The 19048-nt window shown below is 46.1% G+C and overlaps 1 protein-coding gene across 7 annotated transcripts in view; it reads right to left on the bottom strand.

The window, feature by feature from the left end:
* Window positions 1-18936, bottom strand: part of PRRC2A (proline rich coiled-coil 2A) — a 41356-nt gene extending 22420 nt beyond the window's left edge. For 3 of the 7 annotated variants that reach the window (XM_028719899.2, XM_077920907.1, XM_077920912.1), the window contains exons 1-6: window positions 18747-18936; window positions 3291-3459; window positions 2803-2980; window positions 2589-2688; window positions 631-703; window positions 140-283 (exon numbers count right to left, since the gene is read on the bottom strand). In XM_028719899.2, coding sequence (XP_028575732.2) covers window positions 140-283; window positions 631-703; window positions 2589-2688; window positions 2803-2980; window positions 3291-3402 — 607 coding nt within the window. In that variant the 5' untranslated portion in view covers window positions 3403-3459; window positions 18747-18936. Of the gene's footprint in view, window positions 1-139; window positions 284-630; window positions 704-2588; window positions 2689-2802; window positions 2981-3290; window positions 3460-17227; window positions 17337-18746 lie in introns of those variants that run through there. The other 4 variants (XM_077920895.1, XM_077920901.1, XM_028719900.2 and 1 more) reach the window with 2 other exon arrangements.
* Window positions 18937-19048: the final 112 nt, after the last annotated feature.

Here is a 19048-nt window from a genome sequence, read left to right as displayed (position 1 = left end):
ATTATTTTTATTAGCTTCATTAGATGTCCCCATGTGAAGGAGAAAATCTTCTGGCAATGGTTGATAATGACAATGCTCCCCCCACTCCCAGCTTGCTCTGGGGCCCAGAAGCAACGGACGCTTGAGCAAAACCACTCACTCTGGGGGCGGAGGTTTGGTCCGGGCCCATACGACGCATCGGTAGTGTCCTTTTCTTTGCCAGCTTTGTCCTGGTCGCCAGCCGCCTGCAGGGTCGGAAATTCCTCGCGAGAGAATCGCGACAGTAGGCTTGATCCCTTTCCACCTTGACATCAAAGAAAGAAAGCCCAGGCGGGTCCTTTACAAGGGTCTCTAACACATCTGGAGCGATGGCAGCACACCAGAGTGCACCAGGGGTTGGGCCTTTTTGTTGGTGGCCCCATATCTCTGGAATACCCTTCTCCAGGGAAATACACGTGCGGCTTTCTCTGCTGGTCTTTCCAAGAAGTTTGATGTTGCAATGTTTTAGGAGGGGCAGCGGAAAATACAGATGCTAATATAATTTTTTTAATAATAAAATAAATGGTGGTGGGAGCTGAAACATACTGATTCTCCTCTCTCCAAAAGTCTGAGGTCCTAGCTTCACACAAAATTAGTTGGAAGACAGCTTACCATCTCCTTGCGCTCCATGGGTAACGCTGGCCTGCGCCCAGGACTTTGCCCCGCTTGCTACTGTAGGGGGATTCTGGAACAAGAGGAGGGGTGGGAGGTCAAAACCGACTGACCTTCTTGCCAGCTTCCTTTTGTCAAGCGATCTCCAAAACTGACACAATCTAAAGGTTCACGTCGATTCATTAAGAAAAAACCCACAAATCTCACGGTTAAATCAACCCAGGCAAAGGTAAAGGTAAAGGGACCCCTGACCATTAGGTCCAGTCGTGGCTGACTCTGGGGTTGCGGTGCTCATCTCGCTTTATTGGCCAAGGGAGCCGGCGTACAGCTTCTGGGTCATGGGGCCAGCATGACTAAGCCGCTTTTGGAAACCAGAGCAGTGCACGGAAACGCCGTTTGCCTTTCCGCCGGAGCGGTACCTATTTATCTACTTGCACTTTGACATGCTTTCGAACTGCTAGGTTGGCAGGAGCAGGGACCGAGCAACGGGAGCTCACCCCGTTGTGGGGATTCGAACCACCGACCTTCTGATCGGCAAGCCCTAGGCTCTGTGGTTTTAACCCACAGCGCCACCCGCGTCCCACAAATCAACCCAAGCATGGCTCAAATGCCTTTAGAATAGGGGCAGCCAACACAGTGCCCTCCAGAATGTCTATCATCCTGAAATATTTACAGTGATGGTTAGGGCTGATGAGAGCTGGAGCCAAACAGCATCTGGGGGCACACTGACTTCTCCTGTTCTAGTAAGTAGCAAGGTTGGCTAGGGAGTTATGGGGCAGCCCTGCCCCTTGCTGTGCAGTTGTTAACATGGGTTTTGTTTTGATATAGCGCTAGACTATGGTTTAAAGCAGGGCTGGGGCTGGATCAGTCCTGTCTGCTCTGACTCAACTGAAGTCTGGTTTCATCTGGCCTGCAGTGATGCAGCCACACTACAAGGAGAAAAGAGTCTGGCAGGCACGCTCAAGCCCCGAGGCCAAGCCATGTCTCAGCTGCCACACTCAGTGGCTGGGCCTCTAAGCTGACTTGCAAATGTGCCTGGTCTCACTCTCCCCAAGAGAAAGGAGGACAAGGCAGACAGCAACCCGGGAAAGAAGCAGAGTTTCCCAACCCCTGGATTAATGAGCAGGCCTTGGACTCATGAGCAACCTTCTCCTCTTCTATTGTGCCCACAACTGAGGCTAGCAGCTTTTGTTATACACAGTTACCCACTATGCCCAAACCCAGACAAACTGTGATTAGTCTTAGCAATGTTTTAGGGAAACAAGGCAACTTCAAACAGTCTCATGATTCTAGCTTGTTTTCATAAGGCACGGGTAATGTTAGATCTGCACCCAAAACTGTGACTAACGCTTCTTCTCACTAAGCTTGAACACTCAACTGCAGGCTTCCAGAATCTCATGAGAGCCGTGCTGGAGGAGGAGAAGGAAGCACGTGAGCCAGACGCTTGGGCATGTAAGGCTAAGCCATAGTTTAACACAATGTCCCAAACAGTCACAGAGTGAGTGACAATAAAGCCCAACTTTCTGCAAAAGCTTTGATGCCAGGGAAAAAACCAAAAACTATGCAAAATGTGGACCGTCAGTTAGGAACTATAGCACATCCATGCCAGAACCTGCAACTGTTTGCTCTGGAAGCAGGAGAAAAGCTGTCTCTAAGAGGAAAGGTGGGAGGTGATTCTTAGCTAGTCCTGAAAGAGTCCTTCTTCTGATAAGCTCCTGCCTCCTGGTAGAAGGAGGACTGCACCCATGCATGGACTGAATGGCGATTGAATAGGGAGAGAACTGGTGCTTCTGCTGGGGCCAAACAGAGGGGAGAAGGGACTGGAGCTAGGAAACCGTGGCTCTTTCCAGAAAAAGTGTTAGGATCTGTTAGGCTGGAAGCTGATACACACAACTGTCCAGAAGAGGAAAGCTTCTGATTGGGAGCCTTCAGCACCCCAGTTCTTGCCCTGGATTTACCTCGGGGGCTGTTGGGGGTCGTTTCGGTGGGTTTGAGGCAGACGTCTGTGAAGCCGGCGGCGACTGCGATTCCGGCGGCTGAGCTGTCGAGGCATCGGTACTGGAGACGGAAGGAAGGAAGACTCCCGTTGAAGGAAAGGTTGGTGGAGAACGTGCCTTCCTCCTCCCCACCACCCGGACAAGCAGTGTCTGCGCCCCTCTGGCTCCCTCTTACCTCTTTGGGTCTGGCTGTTCCTGCTTGCTTGCCCATCCTGTCCCGTCTTTCGGCACTAGTGAGACGTTGGGGTCATTGCCTTTGTTCTCCGCTTTTAAGCTTGGCAGGTTTGCAGGGGGTGGCATGCGCCGGGCAATGGCAACTTTACCGAGACTCTGCAAGCCATGGCGGGGAGTAACTGCAGGGGAAGGAGGAGGCGGGGTCAGGCACAGTCCTTGGGACCCTCTTGAAAGCTCTGCCCCCCCCAGCAAAGCTTCCCTTACCGACCCCACCCCTCCCATGAACTGCTGCAACTACCGAGAGCTTTCTTGCCAAGTCCCAAATTGGTAGTTTCAGACAAGGAGGGAGCAGCTGCTCAGGGCGCTGCGAGTGCCATCAAGGGGGCATCAGAGACTAAGCACGTTCATCATGGCAACTGCCTCCTCCTTTGAGAATAGTACTCAGAAGAAAATACTTGCCCCCCCCCCCAAACATAGAGGTCATTTTACCTGTGGGTTTCTGTGTTTCTAAGGATTTGCCCTTGTATGTATCAAACAAGTTGAGTGACGAATACTTTTTTCCATCCTTCCCCTTTGCTGTTTGCCCCAAACGATCTGACATTGCGCTGTAAGGTCATTGAGTACGATGGTTCCTCCTGGCTCCCTGCGAAACGTGCCACTGTTGGGAAGAGGTTTGGGGAGAGTAAGAGGACGAAAGCTCAATAGTCCCAACTCCATCCTTCCCTATCGATCGACAGCCACTTCTTTTCATAGCCAAGTGACAACAAGCTCTTTCCTGTACAGACCCAACACGTTATCCGGAGCAAGCATGGGGAGAGGCACTTCTATTTCAGAGCAGCCCATTCAAGTGGAGTAGAGACATCTCCTATGGTCACAAAGAGGAGCACCCAGGCTGGACTGAGAAGTGCAACTGGGCGGGGTGACCACCCCATGAACGCCAGCCCCCCGATCTCTTTTGCACTGTATCTTTTAGATTGCTAGCCTAAAGACACAGACAGATTTACTAGTGGTCATTGTGAGCCACCTGGGAACCTTTTCCAGGTGAAAAGGAGAGTGGAAGTACTTTAAATAAATACTTCCCTGGGTCAAACATTCCATGAAGCCAGGAATGCCTTCAAGAAGGCAACGCCCCACACTTTCAACTGCAACACCTGACAGCAAACACAGGATGGGGCTCCATGCTCCCCAGTTTTACAGGAGCTCAGGTAACCCCACCCCATTTACTTATTTTCAGATATTTCAAAACTGCCTTTCAAGTCTAGTCTCCCGAGGACAACATGCAACAAACAATATACTACCCCATTAAAAAGGTTTTTTTTAAAAGCCACAGCCCTGTCATCCACATATCATGTTAAAGCAACCAGTTCAAAATACTCAGCTACAGAAAAATGTAATTTAAAACATAACTAAGCCCAGCAAACCTAAGATAAAGACAATGAAAAACCACCAGCAGCATATAGAATACCACCTTTGAGTTAAAAACCAGAGAAGAGATACATTTTCAGACGTCTGTCTCTTGGGAGGGAATTCTTACAAGGTAGGAGCCACCACTGAGAAGGCCCTCCTCTCTCTAGCACCTGCTAGCCTAAGTCACCTGGGAGGCTGGCCAATGAGCAGGACCTTCAAAGCTTATTGAAGAACAGCTTACTCCCTTATCAAAACCACAATCACATTTACAAGCTAAAGGAACTGTTGCTATGGACTTTGTTTAAATTCACTGAGCTATCCCCTTGAGTTCCAATTAAAAAGCCAAGTACTATTCAACCTCTTGAATACCGACGACACATATCTGCATAACATTGCTGGCGACAAACTAATCACAGTTGTTAAATCTGTGTTTCATAACTGTTAACTAATTTCAATTTTTTTTTGCAATTGACCTAAGTCTCTTTCCATCACAGTTCACCTGGACAAATATATCTGAACAGCCAACCCCATCCATAAATAGGATTAGCAACATCTGTCAGGGATTGTTTAGGATTAAATGAGTCCCTTTCCACCCAACACATACACACCCATGATTATTTAACAGGACTCTCACTTTTCCCCTTGAAGCTCCTACACAGCTAAGCAGAGGAACTAGAGAGACAGAGCTGCATGTTACAGTGTCGTTAAGAGTGTCGCACACCTTCCCAAAGGTTCAACATCACAAGGCAGGTTCCAGGCATGGAATTTATGTAGCTTATGACTCTAAACAGGGGTCAGGAGAGAGAACAGTGATTTCATCCTATCACACCTTAACCTACATAGAATACTTGCCTCAGAAGTGAAATATTTCCCCTATGCTGTCTCATTGAACTTATGTTCAGCTTGTGGGCTTCCTAAACACACCTGGTTGGTCACTGAGGCAAAAAGGATGCTGGACTAGGGCTCTTCCTATGTTACTCAATAGAGAAACAGGCTTTGATTCACTGCTTTTGTTAAGAGGGCCATGTACTGAGTTTAAAAATCCCCAAAACCTAAAATTTAACAAAATGCCATTTTCAGGGTTCTTTTGTTTCCCCCAGCAGCAAACCTGAATCTTTTTAAAAATAGTAATACACAGTGCTGTACTTTACAAACTTATTTTCCCACATCCCCCAAATGGTAACAAATCATTTTAAGCAATACAACATCAGAACATGCCCTTAGCTTGCTCTTCAGAGTGAAGTTGAGAGGAACCGACAAATGAACTGAATGCAAGATCTCAGTGACGGGCACAAGGTTGGGGGCAAGCAAGGACAGGAGCTTGCCTGGGATATTGAAAGGCTTCCACTTTTACCGGGAAGAAGGCAGCAATAAAACCAGTCCTACAACAGCTCTGATGGTGGAACACACACTCTGCAAGGACAATGGAAAAAGGGCAAGGAAGAAATTGGGAGTAATGAAGCTGCCTGATTTAGTGTCCAACTGTTAATCCAGATGGCCTAGTACACATACTGTGACCTGCAACAACCTTTCCAGCCTGCTACCTAAGCTGAATTCAGCCTTAACAAGGAATCATAGAATGGAGAGTTCGACTGACCGCCTGCAATGCAGGAATCTCAACTAGATTATACATGGCAGATCACAGCTAATGAATCCCTGACACTCAGCCATCCAACCTCTGATTAAAAACCTCCAAGGAAGGAGAGTGTGCCACCTTCTGAGGGAGTCCGTTCCACTGACAAGCAGTTTTTACTGTGAGAAAGTTCTTTCTGATGTGTAGCTGGAATCTCCTTGAAGCCATTGTTGGGATCCTACCCTCCAGAGCAGAATAAAACAAGCCTGTACCATCCTCCATATGACAGCCCTTTAGATATTTGAAGATGGCTATCATTTCTCCTCCCTTCCAGGCTAAACATACCCAACTCCCTCAATCGTTCCTCACAAGGCTCGGTTTCCAGACCCTTGATCATCTTGGTTGCCCTCCTCTGCACACGTTCCAGCTTGTCAACATCCTTCTTAAAGTGTGGTACCCAGAACTGAACACAGTACTCCAGGTGTGGTCTGACCAAAGCAGAAGAGAGCAGAAGTTGCCTTCTACAGTGGGCTTATCCACACTTACCTTTCCCCCCTGTTCTTTCCAGGCACAGGTCTGTGCTTAAAAACTCTGTGTCTGAGTGCTGGGAATTGTTTTTGGATGGGGGGGGGAGCATTCCACGCAAAAACCCGCTCTTTAGTGCTCAATCAGAGCAAACATCAATTTGGGTTTTCCATGGATTGCAGTTTGCTCCGATTGAGCTTTAAAGAGCAGGTTTTTGAGGGGAAAAGCTCTGGCAGCCAAGTGCTCAGACCTAGAGCTCTAAAGTGCAGACCGTGCCTGAAATTTAAGAAGAGAAGAGAAGAAGAGTTTGGATTTGATATCCCGCTTTATCACTACCCAAAGGAGTCTCAAAGCGGCTAACATTCTCCTTTCCCTTCCTCCCCCACAACAAACACTCTGTGAGGTGAGTGGGGCTGAGAGACTTCAGAGAAGTGTGACTAGCCCAAGGTCACCCAGCAGCTGCATGTGGAAGAGCGGAGACACGAACCCTGTTCACCAGATTACGAGTCTACCGCTCTTAACTACTACATCACACTGGCTAAGCCCAGATTCAAGCCATTATAGGTTCTCCAGCCCTTCATTGTCTACTTTGCCTAACAGCAGGCAGGTCTATCACAGCCTGCGCCCTGAGATGATTTAACAGGAGATGCCAGGCCTGAGCAGGGGACCTTTGGCATGACAGGGAGGGCTGGGGAGACTGAGGGGAAGGAGAATTTGGGATGATACACAAGCAAGGGCAAGTGGGAGAGGCAGCTGGTGCGAACACAGGGGTGGCGTGTGCGCACGCATCCTTTCAGTTCTTTACAACAAACCAGCAAGGTTTGAGATGAGTTGTTCCATTAAGCTGCAGCTCCATCTCCTTCGAAGGGCATCTGAAACAAACCACAGGAAGCCATGTTCTTTCAGCCTCTAATGTCTAAATCAGATTTCATAGTTTGCAAGGCCAGAACGTCTACCCTGATAACAGAACAAAGAGAGATGACCAAGCTCTTCAAGAAGTCCTTGATGGGAAAGATCCCCACATCCTTCATAAGCTGCACAATGACACCATTAGGAAACTATGTCTAAATTTAAGTGATTGACTGTGGGGAGGGGGTAAGCAGCTTCTAACCCACAAAGCCATTATTCTTCAGTTACTGGAGCAAATCCTGCATTTACAACGGAGTGTGGTCTGGCAGCCTTTTGGAACTGCATGTATTTTTGGCCCACCGCCCTCCCTTTTGCATGACATGCCATCATATGAGCGATGTCGTAGTTGCACAAAGTGGGCGGGTAAGATTCACGACAGATCTGTTCGAACAAGTGGAAAGATTGTTGGCAACCATGTGGCACAATTTACTGTATTATGTATTGCTGTGTTTTTATGCATGCGTTTTGGCCATAAGGCGCTGCCCTGATTTTGTGAAGAGAGGTGAGAGGTAATTGGTCAGTCAGATTTTTACTGATTAGAGCAAAAGGCCATAACCGGTACAGTTTAGTCAAAATATTATAAAGACGCCAAAGGGAGGTGCTCCCTTGACCCTGGCAGGTTTTGGTTCAGCTTACCTTAGGAACCTGTGGATTCCTGTTTCCCGCTATAGGATCATCATACAAGACTCTGCTCTGGAATCCTAGCCTTTGGTGGTAAGGCTGGCAAATAGGAGGAGCAGGGCCATTTTTTAGCGCTCACTCTATGGAACGTGGCTCCTAGGATGGCCATTCCAGACCCAATAAATTGTGGCTTTTAGAAAATAATTTGTGGCCTCTAGACTTTGGAATTACTGGTTGACTTCCTTGATTTTTTAAAAATCTCTCTTCACTGGTTGATACTACTGTGGCCTTTTAAAAAGTAACAATAGTGCTTTAAAACTGGGATGCTGTGCATTTCTAGATCTGTGCCACATGCATCTGCTATTAAATGCCTTGAGGACCACTTAAGGTCAGGATGGTGTGATTTTTTAAAAAATTATTTTTCCAATCAAATTGAAAATACGTAAAGCTAGCTGGCAACTACCGGCTGCTAGTTTGGGCTTTGCTTACCTTTGCAACTGAACTGAAAGCAAACAAAACCACTCCCAGAAGAAAAAGCATAATTAATCAACATGGAAGCAGCTGCAGTCAGTGGCTGCAAGTGTAAGGTAGTCTCAGCTTCGCTTGCTGCTAATCCCAAATTTGTGGAATGTTTTCTAGGTTGGCATAGGTAACAGGAATCCCATCAATGAACCCTAAACCACCACGATGGCAGAAACACATTAAACAACATTTGCAGGGTCTGCAAGCAAAGGCCAAATGGGCTTCTGTACCTGGGAGGTTCTTATTTCTCCTTCCTGATCTCTAGTTCCAAGCTGGATGAAACTTTGGGGGCCAAAACAATCAAAAACCTCTCAACTTCTATATATCAAGTTATTGGATGGCTTGGCAGTTTGGAAGCATCCACTTGGCATCGCAAAAGGGCTCTTTTGCGTCCCACAACCCCTAGTCCTTTACTCCAAATTTCCCTACAACGTCTATACAGGAGTACCTCTGGATGCAAACGGGATCTGTTCCAGAGCCCCATTCGCAACATGAGCAGAACGCAACCCGTGTCTGCGCGTGTCGCGATTCGCCGCTTTCGCACATGCGCGTGACATCATTTTGAGCATCTGCGCAAGCGGCGAAGCCTGGAAATAATGCGCTGTGTTATGCGGAGCGTAACCTGAAAACGCTCGACCTGAAGCACATTTAACCCGAGGTATGACTGTACTGGGACGCGGGTGGCGCTGTGGGTAAAAGCCTCAGCGCCTAGGGCTTGCCGATCCAAAGGCCGGCGGTTCGAATCCCCGCGGCGGGGTGCGCTCCCGTTGTGCGGTCCCAGCGCCTGCCAACCTAGCAGTTCGAAAGCACCCCCGGGTGCAAGTAGATAAATAGGGACCGCTTACTAGCGGGAAGGTAAACGGCGTTTCCGTGTGCTGCGCTGGGTTGCCAGAGCAGCTTTGTCACGCTGGCCACGTGACCCGGAAGTGTCTCCGGACAGCGCTGGCCCCCGGCCTCTTAAGTGAGATGGGCGCACAACCCTAGAGTCTGTCAAGACTGGCCCGTACGGGCAGGGGTACCTTTACCTTTAGACTGTACTACTTGCCATATTGTGCCCGCTACTATTGTAGGAATAACTGCTTTTCACAAGAATGAAAACCATGCAAGCGGAGCGGAAGTCACCAATTTAGAGAAAGAACAATGGCTAATGTTCCACCCCACTCTTACAACCCCATCACACTGTAGTGTGACTGAGGAAGAGACTCTAAGGCGGTCAATGCAGATAGCAGCAGGGCAAATTCTCAGTGTCTCCCATCAAGTTCTATGAAACTAGCCAGGCGTGGGTCCAGCTGCGGCCAAGTGGAGATCTCTGGATGCCAGGTAGGCAACTGGGGAAAGCAAAATGTTGTTTAGAGAAGGATCTGAAATATTTTCCTCAAAGAGTGAATTTGTTTTATTCTGGATTGTTTTGTTTGATGTTGAATGTGTTATAAAACCACTTTGAGATTTGTTCTTTATGTATAAAGCGACATAGAAATGAAATTAATAAAAAAACCCACACAAAAAAGGGACTTAAGACATCCCACTGTGGTGACTGTAACCTAGATTTAAGGTGCCATTTGGCAATTACCCGAGTTATATACCTGAGTTTCTGTTCCCCAACCTGCCAATCTTGGGTGATTTTATTTAGCTTATATCAAACACACAGAACTGCATGTTTTGAGTGTCAGGAGGTAGGCAGGAAAACAAATGCGCCACTGCAAAGGTTGGCAAAGATTTAAAATGTCGTAAGAGGAGCATTTGCATCTTGAAATGTGAAGTCATGCAAGCTGTGGTTAACTCAAAATACAGTTTGTGTTGGGAATAAATTAACTTTTTTTTTTTAAAAAACCCTCAGCATTTCAACACCACCCTTACCTTGGAATTTTGGTTTGGCTGAGGTTAAGATGGCCTTGCCGGTGACTAGTTACATATTAGCAATCAAAATCGGGGCTCAATTCTGAAAAGTTACATTTGAAAAGATGCAAAATTGCAATTGTCGCAGAGGAAAATACATGTCCCTAATCAGAGTATCACACGGCTTCCCACTTAACTCCCTAAAAACCTGGAGTCATGAAACATGCTTTACTGTACAGTGATACCTCTGGTTGCGAACGGCACATGCGTGAGTGGCGAAATCCGGAAGTAACCCGTTCCGTTACTTCCGGGTCACTGTGGGACGTATCCTGAAAGAACGTAACCTGAACTGAATGTAACAAGAGGTATGACTGTATTAAAGGTAAAGGTAAAGGGACCCCTGACCATTAGGTCCAGTCGTGGCCGACTCTGGGGTTGCGGCGCTCATCTCGCTTTATTGGCCAAGGGAGCTGGCGTTTGTCCGCAGACAGCTTCCGGGTCATGTGGCCAGCATGACTAAGCCACTTCTGGCGAACCAGAGCAGCGCACGGAAACACCGTTTACCTTCCCACCGGAGCGGTACCTATTTATCTACTTGCACTTGACGTGCTTTCGAACTGCTAGGTGGGCAGGAGCAGGGACCGAGCAACGGGAGCTCACCCCGTCGCGGGGATTCGAACCGCCGACCTTCTGATCGGCAAGTCCTAGGCTCTGTGGTTTAACCCACAGCGCCACCCGCGTCCCTGTATTATGACTGTATTAGAGATTTGCAAACTTCTAAATGCCCTCCCCCCCAAACCAGCAAAAAAACCACCCCATTTTCCCTCAAAAATTGGAAAATAAATTATTTGCTTTATGAATGATGAATTTTTCTTAAAGACTAGGTGTTGATATATTTAGCCCCCCCCTCCCCCCCACAATTTCTAAAATTGTAACAGGAAGACTTTTATGCAAGCCCATGTATAGTATCAGATTAGTGCAATCCCTGTACACTGAGGACAAGCAAGTCCTGAGTTTACAACTGAGATTACAACTCTCAAATGCAAGAGCAAGATTCATTTCTGCTCTTGGAGGCCACACCCTTTGTCACAAGAAAAGGAAGGCGGATTCAATGCCCTCTCTGTCTGTGGCCTTCCTCTTGTTGGTGGATCTTCTTGACTAGGCTCCAAAGAACTAGGAATGGGAGGAAGTACAGGGAACTAGAACTTTGCTGGCATCCCATTCACGCTGCTGCACATCTGTTGGATCCATGATCCAAAGGCAGAAATGTTAAGCGAGGAAAGCATTGCTCCTGCGCTTGCCTCGATTACAAAACAAGCATCACACTTAGGACTCAGTGTTGGAAAGGTATTTTCAAACACTGCAGGTATTTGACCAAGGAATGCTGTCTGGGATTCTGCCAAGCATACCTCTCCTGCCACATGGTGGCAAGGTCTTTACACAACCCAACTCCCTTGCTTCCTACCCACTTCAGATTCACCCAGCTTCTGCAGCATGTGAAAGAAACTGGTCTATTTTTGGAAGTACTCACACCAAATCAAGAAATAAACTGACATGTGATAAGGGGAGAAGTTTGTTTCAATCTGGGCAAACCTTCCCTTTCTAGAACTGCAAGAGAAATATGATGACAAATATGAAACAACAGAAACCTATAGAGCTAGCTTAGAAAAAGAGAATGATTAAATTTCATGTAGCGTTCATCTGAGTTTTGTTTCCCCTTCCTCCTTTTCTTAGCTACTATTATTTCTGCTTGACATTGGGGAAGACTGGAGAAGACATAATTTTCAGATTAATTATCTGTTTTACTGTAATGTTGGTTGCTTCAGTGTGTGTGTGTGTGTGTGTGTGTGTTATGCCTTCTCCTCCCAAACTGGCAAAACCAAAGAGATGCTGGACTTCTTACTGAACTGCAGCTTACATCTCCATTTATAACCAAAATTTAAAATAAAAAGGAATTTGTAATTACAATGGTACCTTGGTTCTCGAATGGCTTGGATCCTGAACGCTGCAAACCAGGAAGTAAGTGTTCTGGTTTGCGAATGTTTTTTGGAAGCCGAACATCCGACCCAGCTTCCGATTTGAGTGCAGGAAGCTCCTGCAGCCAATCGAAAGCCGTGCCTTGGTTTTCGAACGGTTCCGGGAGTTGAACAGACTCCCGGAACGGATTAAGTTTGACAACCAGGGTACCTCTGTATTGTCAGAATGAACTACTTTTAATATACCACACAGGATGCCAAACCAGGTTACACAAAATGCATTTTGTCTTCCACACCCATTCAGGCTTACTGTGTGGTCTCATTCCTGGAGAAAGATGCAACTCTCACTGAGCACATGAGCCAGGGTTTTGATGTGTAGGATGCAGAGGAGAAAACCAAGCCCTATGAGGAATGGTTAAGGGAGCTGGGTACGTTTAGCTCAGAAGAAAACTGAGAGGTAATAGAACAGGGATGTCGCATGAGAAGATGGAGCAAACTTGTTTTCTGCTGCTGCGAGGACCCAAACCAATGGATTCAAACTATAAGAAAGAAGATTCCAACTAAACATTAGGAAGAACCTTCTGATGTTAAGAGCTGTTTGACAGTAGAACAGACTCCCACAGGTGGTGGTGGACTCTGCTTCGTTGGAGCTTTTTAAACATAGGTTGGGTGGCTTTTCCTCAGGAATTCTTTAGCTGCAATTCCTGCATTGCAGAGGGGTGGAAGAATGACCCTTAGGGTCCCCGGCTCTATAATTCTATGTTCCTAAAGGAATAAAGTTCTTTCAATATGTATAGGGTACCATAATATAGAAGCATTACACTTTTTCAATTTGTCCAAAAAAAATCCCAGTCCCTTCACCCCAAAAATGGTTTTTTCTATGGTTTCTACATTTACAGAAATTTTACCACTCTAAACACATCAGTGGCTATTTGCAACTAAGATCTGTCCCAGTTTAGTACTAGGCCCGAGACTAGATATACTGAAGGAGTACAGTGGTACTTCTGGTTATGTACTTAATTCATTCCAGAGGTCCGTTCTTAACCTGAAACCGTTCTTAACCTGAGGTACCACTTTAGCTAATGGGGCCTCCCACTGCCACCGCCACACAATTTCTCTTCTCATCCTGAGGTAAAGTTCTTAACCCAAGGCACTACTTCCGGATTAGAGGAGTCTGTAACCCAAAGTGTTTGTAACCTGAGGTACCACTTTGGTGAACCCCATTCATTTCCCTTGTTTATGAGAATGAGCTGAGTTGCGCACTTTTCCTATTACTGCACATGTGAGGGGAGAAGCTTCCAGGCCTGGTTGATGGCAAACCAACACCCAACTATGGTTTGGTGGCATGTCAAAATACAGCCTGCAAGCAGAATTACACATGCGAACATGGCTAATCAAAGGCGCTTTCAGAGTAACCATCTGGGTCTAACTAGCTTTTCCTTCACACTGCAAACAACAGGGTTTGGATCAATTCAGTGTATTACAGCTCAAGTAGACACATCAGCTGCTTTTATGGTATATGAGGAGGTTATTTGGTTTCAGAAAGTTTTAAAAGCCTATCACACACTTGGCATGTGGTCCATGAAGAACCAACTCAACCTCTTTATCATAGAACTTAGGGGACATATAATCATAGAGTTGTAGAGTTGGAATGCACTGGTGCATTAACATATCAGCCACCTGCTCTATTAACAATAAGCCTTAATGCTGCTGGGTTTTAATTGTGTTTTTATCTTTTTGCCAATCACAGCAAGAAACAGCTGATGGGCACATTACAGCATGTAATAGCTTATTGTAACCACAAACTGAAGGAACTTCACAACCACATTGATTATCAGAGAAAGAGCTAGCTCCCATGAATTTATGGGAAAACTCATGAAGATGTATGGTAATGCTACTCAAACACACCACCCAAGCCATGTGGTATTACACTATACTTAAGCAGCTCCTACACCTACCCAATACTGCAGGGTAAAAATGGAAGGGCGAGTGGGTCTAACACACACTCAACTTCCTGGCCACTAGATACCAAAACTACCATCAAAAAGTGAATTCTGCACCTAATGAAGACCAATGTTTTACCTACACACATCAAAACCACCACCCCACCCCAAATATAACCTAAAAAATTACTTTGTAGGACATCAAACATTATCAAGTCAGTTTGCAAATGAAAATTAACACCAAGACTACTGATGGATTATATCTTTTGACTCATCATTTTTACAGAATGAGTAATATTTGCTATGATGTACACCTCTTGCTTTTTATGTGTCAATCCTAAAAATGTAACTCAGCTACAGGAAAAGGGGAGGGGGAGTCTTTGACACATTGTGTTAATAGATATACTGAGGAATACATTTAAGATTCCAGTGGCGGTTAATCCATTACAAGGCACATGTCACAGTTAAGGCCTCCTAACATCTAAATCATAATTATACTTAATTACAAGCCCTATCTGTAAAGTGTCATCTTGAAAGAATAAAGGCTCGAAAGAGCACTGTACTATCATCAGACTACTGGGGGCACTATCAATAAAGACTGCCACTCTATTGGTCACCTACAATCATATTCATTTATAAACACTCCCGCAGAACTCACCATACTGAGAAATCTTCCCTTCCACAATTTATTGTTTTATTTAAAGATGACAATGTGAATCCAAGATGCTTCATAAAACAAAACAACAAAATTTGGGTGTAAAAAAATATATGAAAATTTTAATCAAACATCATGCAATGTTTAAAGTCAATTTATGCCAACCGATGCTGTAAAAAGATGTTCTGGCTATAATTCAATTTTGTGTACACAGCCTGTCAGGCAATCAGCAATCACACTCCATCAAGTATTCAGGGAAGAGGGAGGCTCTAAAGGTACCCCCCCCTCAGCTTCTTCTGTCAAAACAGCTATTCAGCATTATTGTCTGATATCCAACCATAGTTGGATTAGGCCAGGGACCACTTGCACAGCACCCACATGACCATGCAGGTGCCCATTAGATGGATCAGGGCAATTGTGTTTGCAAATGACTTACAGATATAAAAAACAAAATGTATGAATTTGTATGAGCACATTACCTTATAAAGTATCCAGTACTGCACATCTATGAAGAACATTTGGACCACTTCACTTGCCTTATGCTAAAAAGCAGAGGATTCTGACCATAGATAGGATAGGTTACTACTCTTCTGTTATCAGAGTTAAGATAATCATGAATTGATGTTATTTTAGTAGGATTTTCTTTTAATGAACTCTTCTGCATTGCCTTTTGAAGAGACATTTAGTATAATACCACCGCCCTCTTTGTACTTTCACTACATAATGCATAGCTAAGATGTCCAATTCCCTCAGCACTGCACAACCAGATATAATGGCACCTGAGCAAAAACAAGCCAATAGCAGTTTTAAAAATAGCACACCCTACTAGTTGCAGCTGATTTTTTTATTTAATTAATTTATACGGTCTTTCTGGAATCTAGATTGCCAACCCCATTCTGCTAGGATTGCATCCCATCCTTCTGAGCACTGGCTGTTCTTTTATTGTAAATCCACACGTTTAAAACGAGTTTATACATCCACACATTTAATAATTCTAGACATTAAAACCTCAATAAAAGGGTTTTAAAAACTGGCTGATGAGAGGGAAAAGGAAGAAACACCCTCCCCCCCACATGCACCAAAAAAACCCCCCTCAAAGCCACCCAAAAACTGAATCAGCAACCATTAATTATTAATACAGTATATTCAATTTATCTGCAGAATCCCAAAGCTGCATTAGAGAGGAATAGCTTTCTAAAGTCAAAGAAGACACTCCTAGTTTGAAACCATGTTAACGAAGAAAAAACACTATGTGCTCAATTAGCAAACATAAATCTGAAATTAGGAGTAATTGCCATGGGGAAAAAACCAACCCCCCCTAAATTCCATCACCGGAACAGGGAAGCACCAGATGAGACAGTCCTCCTCGAACAACCATTTTATAAAAAGGGTGGTTCTGAATCAAGCAGAGAAACAAATAGGCATCACTTCAGCAACCCCTCCCCCTTGCATTTAGCACCCCAAAATGAACATGGAAAAACTGGGATCTAAGCCTATGGGAGAACTGAAGGGGGGGGGGGGGAGGCACTCTCACTCTTCCTCACAACCAGCACCAGCGACCCTGTAAATCTGCATGAAAGGGCTTAATATTTAGGGCACAGTCAAAGAGCAAATTTGCTTGTCTTGAAATGCGAAACCTGGCAATTAGATTTCATTTCTAACCCTTTCCTCAGAATCGCCATGCTCTCTTTTTTTGTGCACGGGTAAACCTGGCAAGGACCCAGTTAAGACACTCATTAAAAAGCTGCCTTGGCTTTGGCTACCTAATTTTTTCTCGGGGGTTTGTGTGTTGTGCCTTTTGGTGGGAGGGGGGAAAGAGGACCCCCTTCTTGCTGCATAAACACACCCATTATTTTTAAAACCACCCCATTTTGAGACTTGTGGTTCTGAAATGAAAGGGAGCCATATTAGCTCACTTTTTTTTGTGTGTGTCACCATACACCCTTTACAAATCACTATCACCCCACCCTCTCGCCACAATGCTGGGAAATTTGAACTCCACTTTTAAGCTAAATTAATTCCGGCTGTTCGGTTAAAAATACCAAAAAGGGAGGGGGGGGATATATACAACAAGAAGCCATTAATCTTTCTTAACCACACAAGTCATGAGGACTTCTTTTCCTTCCAATCCACTGTGTTTGAGCGTGCTAGAAGAAACAAGGCTTTAGATGAACAAGCACTCTCCCTTTTCCCAAAGGCACACCCCTGGTCTCAATACTACCTTCAAAGAGAGGTATTCATTACCCCCAAACAGATAAGATTTTCTATTTAAATGACACCCAACTACTGATATTGCCACTGTAGTCCTACCATGTCTAGATTTTCAACGATACCCCCAAACCATCATAAAAGCTGCCTGCTTAACAGGTTTTGCTTTTTCAAGTGCAGCTGCAACAAAACGGGTTTTTATAACTCAGCGGTTCATCTCGCAATTAACACGGCTGTAACTTCATGACTACCTCAATATCGCCCTTATTTAGGGTATCTTCTCAATCCCACGGGGTACTAGCGTAGGCAACGAAGACGATGATTTAGCTGCTCTCTTCAAATAGTAGTGCTGCTGCCTTTAACCCATTCTCTCTTTTTTTTAAAAAGGCCACACCTCCTGTCCCCTACTCCACCCCTCCCTTCCGACATTTGGATTTTTCCTGGGGAGAAAAATGTTTTAATACATTACAGCAAACCTGAAGGCAGAGGCTGACTTAAATTAATGATATAGCTTATATACAGCTGCAAACCTCAAGAGCCTTACAATATCATGCTCTAAACACACACCAGTTTCTATCAAACCACATCTCCCTTTCCTCCCCAAAACATTTGGATGCTTCTAATGCTTTCTTATTTTAAAGAAACTCCTTTATGTATAAAAAATTGGATTTCAATCAACTTCACCTCCTCATTCCAATAGTGCCACACATCTCAAATGTCGGTACTATACTGTAGGTATGCTGGGGTACGAAAGTGTACCCACCACCACCCTGTGGTATTTTAGACCACACAAAAAAAAATCAAAATAGAAGTTAATATGAAATATAGAGGGAGAAATGCAAAGGGATAAAGGAATGGCTGGATTCAGCCTCAAATTTCTGTGCTCTCTCTCTCTCATACACACACAAAAACCAGCCCTTTATCCCCTGAAATATCCATTTAGATTTCATCATAGGTTCTAAAGGGGAAATATTTTAGAGGCATCAGATAAAATGTTGTGTGTGGTGCTGGGGGAGGGAAAAAGGAAACCCCAGCACCCCCAAATACAGCCTCAATACTTAAGACCACCATAGAGATGGATACTAGGCGATTATCTGGGCCTTATAATCCCCCCCCCCCGCATTAAAAAAGCCCCACCTGCTCCAGAACCATCTTGGCCCTTTGTATTTCCACGCCTCACTCAAGGCCCTCTTCAAATTTAAGATAAATCGCACCCCCCCCACCCCACAAAAAACACCAGGTGTGTCTGGTAATGGAGGGTGGGGGGGTCACAACTGAACTCCACCTGAAGCCTCAAACCCCCAAAGGCCTGTTAGCGCCCCCTCGTCAATGGCACCCCACCAACCCGCAGGTTCCGCCGTCGTGTGAACAGCCAAGCCCGGGTTGCGGGGGGGGGGGGTCCAAGGCGAGAGTCAGGAAGAGAGAGGACCCTCTTCACTCTCCCCTTTGTAGGCGGCTCTACCCCGGGGGAGGGCAGCCATTGGGAGCCCGACTGCCCTCCAGTGGGGCAAATACCAGCCAGGAGCCACAAGGGCAGCGCTTTGGGGAGGGCACGGCTGCCCATGGGGAGCGGGGAGAGGGGCCTGAGGGGCGGATGGACGCGGATTCAGCTGCGGGGAGAGCGGCCGAGGAGGATGAAGTAAGGGACAAGATGGCGGAGGCCTGAGCGCTCTACCGGCTCGAGCCGACTTATCCTCTTCCCTCGCACCAGCGCCGCCCTGCGAGCGCTCAAGCGGAGGGTTACCGGGGGCGAACCAGGCCGATACCCACCTCGTCTGATCGGGCTCGGTCCGCTCTATCCGGATACGAGCTTCCCGGGGGCGGAAGGGAAATCTAGGCGGAGGATGGAGGCGGATTACGCTGTCCCCCCCTCCCCCTTGCTTTGTAATTTGTCCAAGGCCCGATGTGGCAGCCTCGGCGTCTAAGCACCGACTAAACGGCCATCCGGGTCCCAGGCCCCGGCGGCGGCGGCGAAGCCACGCCCCCACACGCTGCACGGGAGGCGGGGCTAAGGGGGCAAAACCCCGAAGGAAGGGAGTTCGAAAACAGAGAAGCGGGCGGGCGGGGGTTCG

Source organism: Podarcis muralis, chromosome 2, assembly GCF_964188315.1.
Source record: "Podarcis muralis chromosome 2, rPodMur119.hap1.1, whole genome shotgun sequence".
In the NCBI taxonomy this organism is placed as follows: domain Eukaryota; kingdom Metazoa; phylum Chordata; class Lepidosauria; order Squamata; family Lacertidae; genus Podarcis; species Podarcis muralis.
Note: the sequence above shows the minus strand (reverse complement) of the source record. Positions and strands in the feature narration are given on the sequence as shown.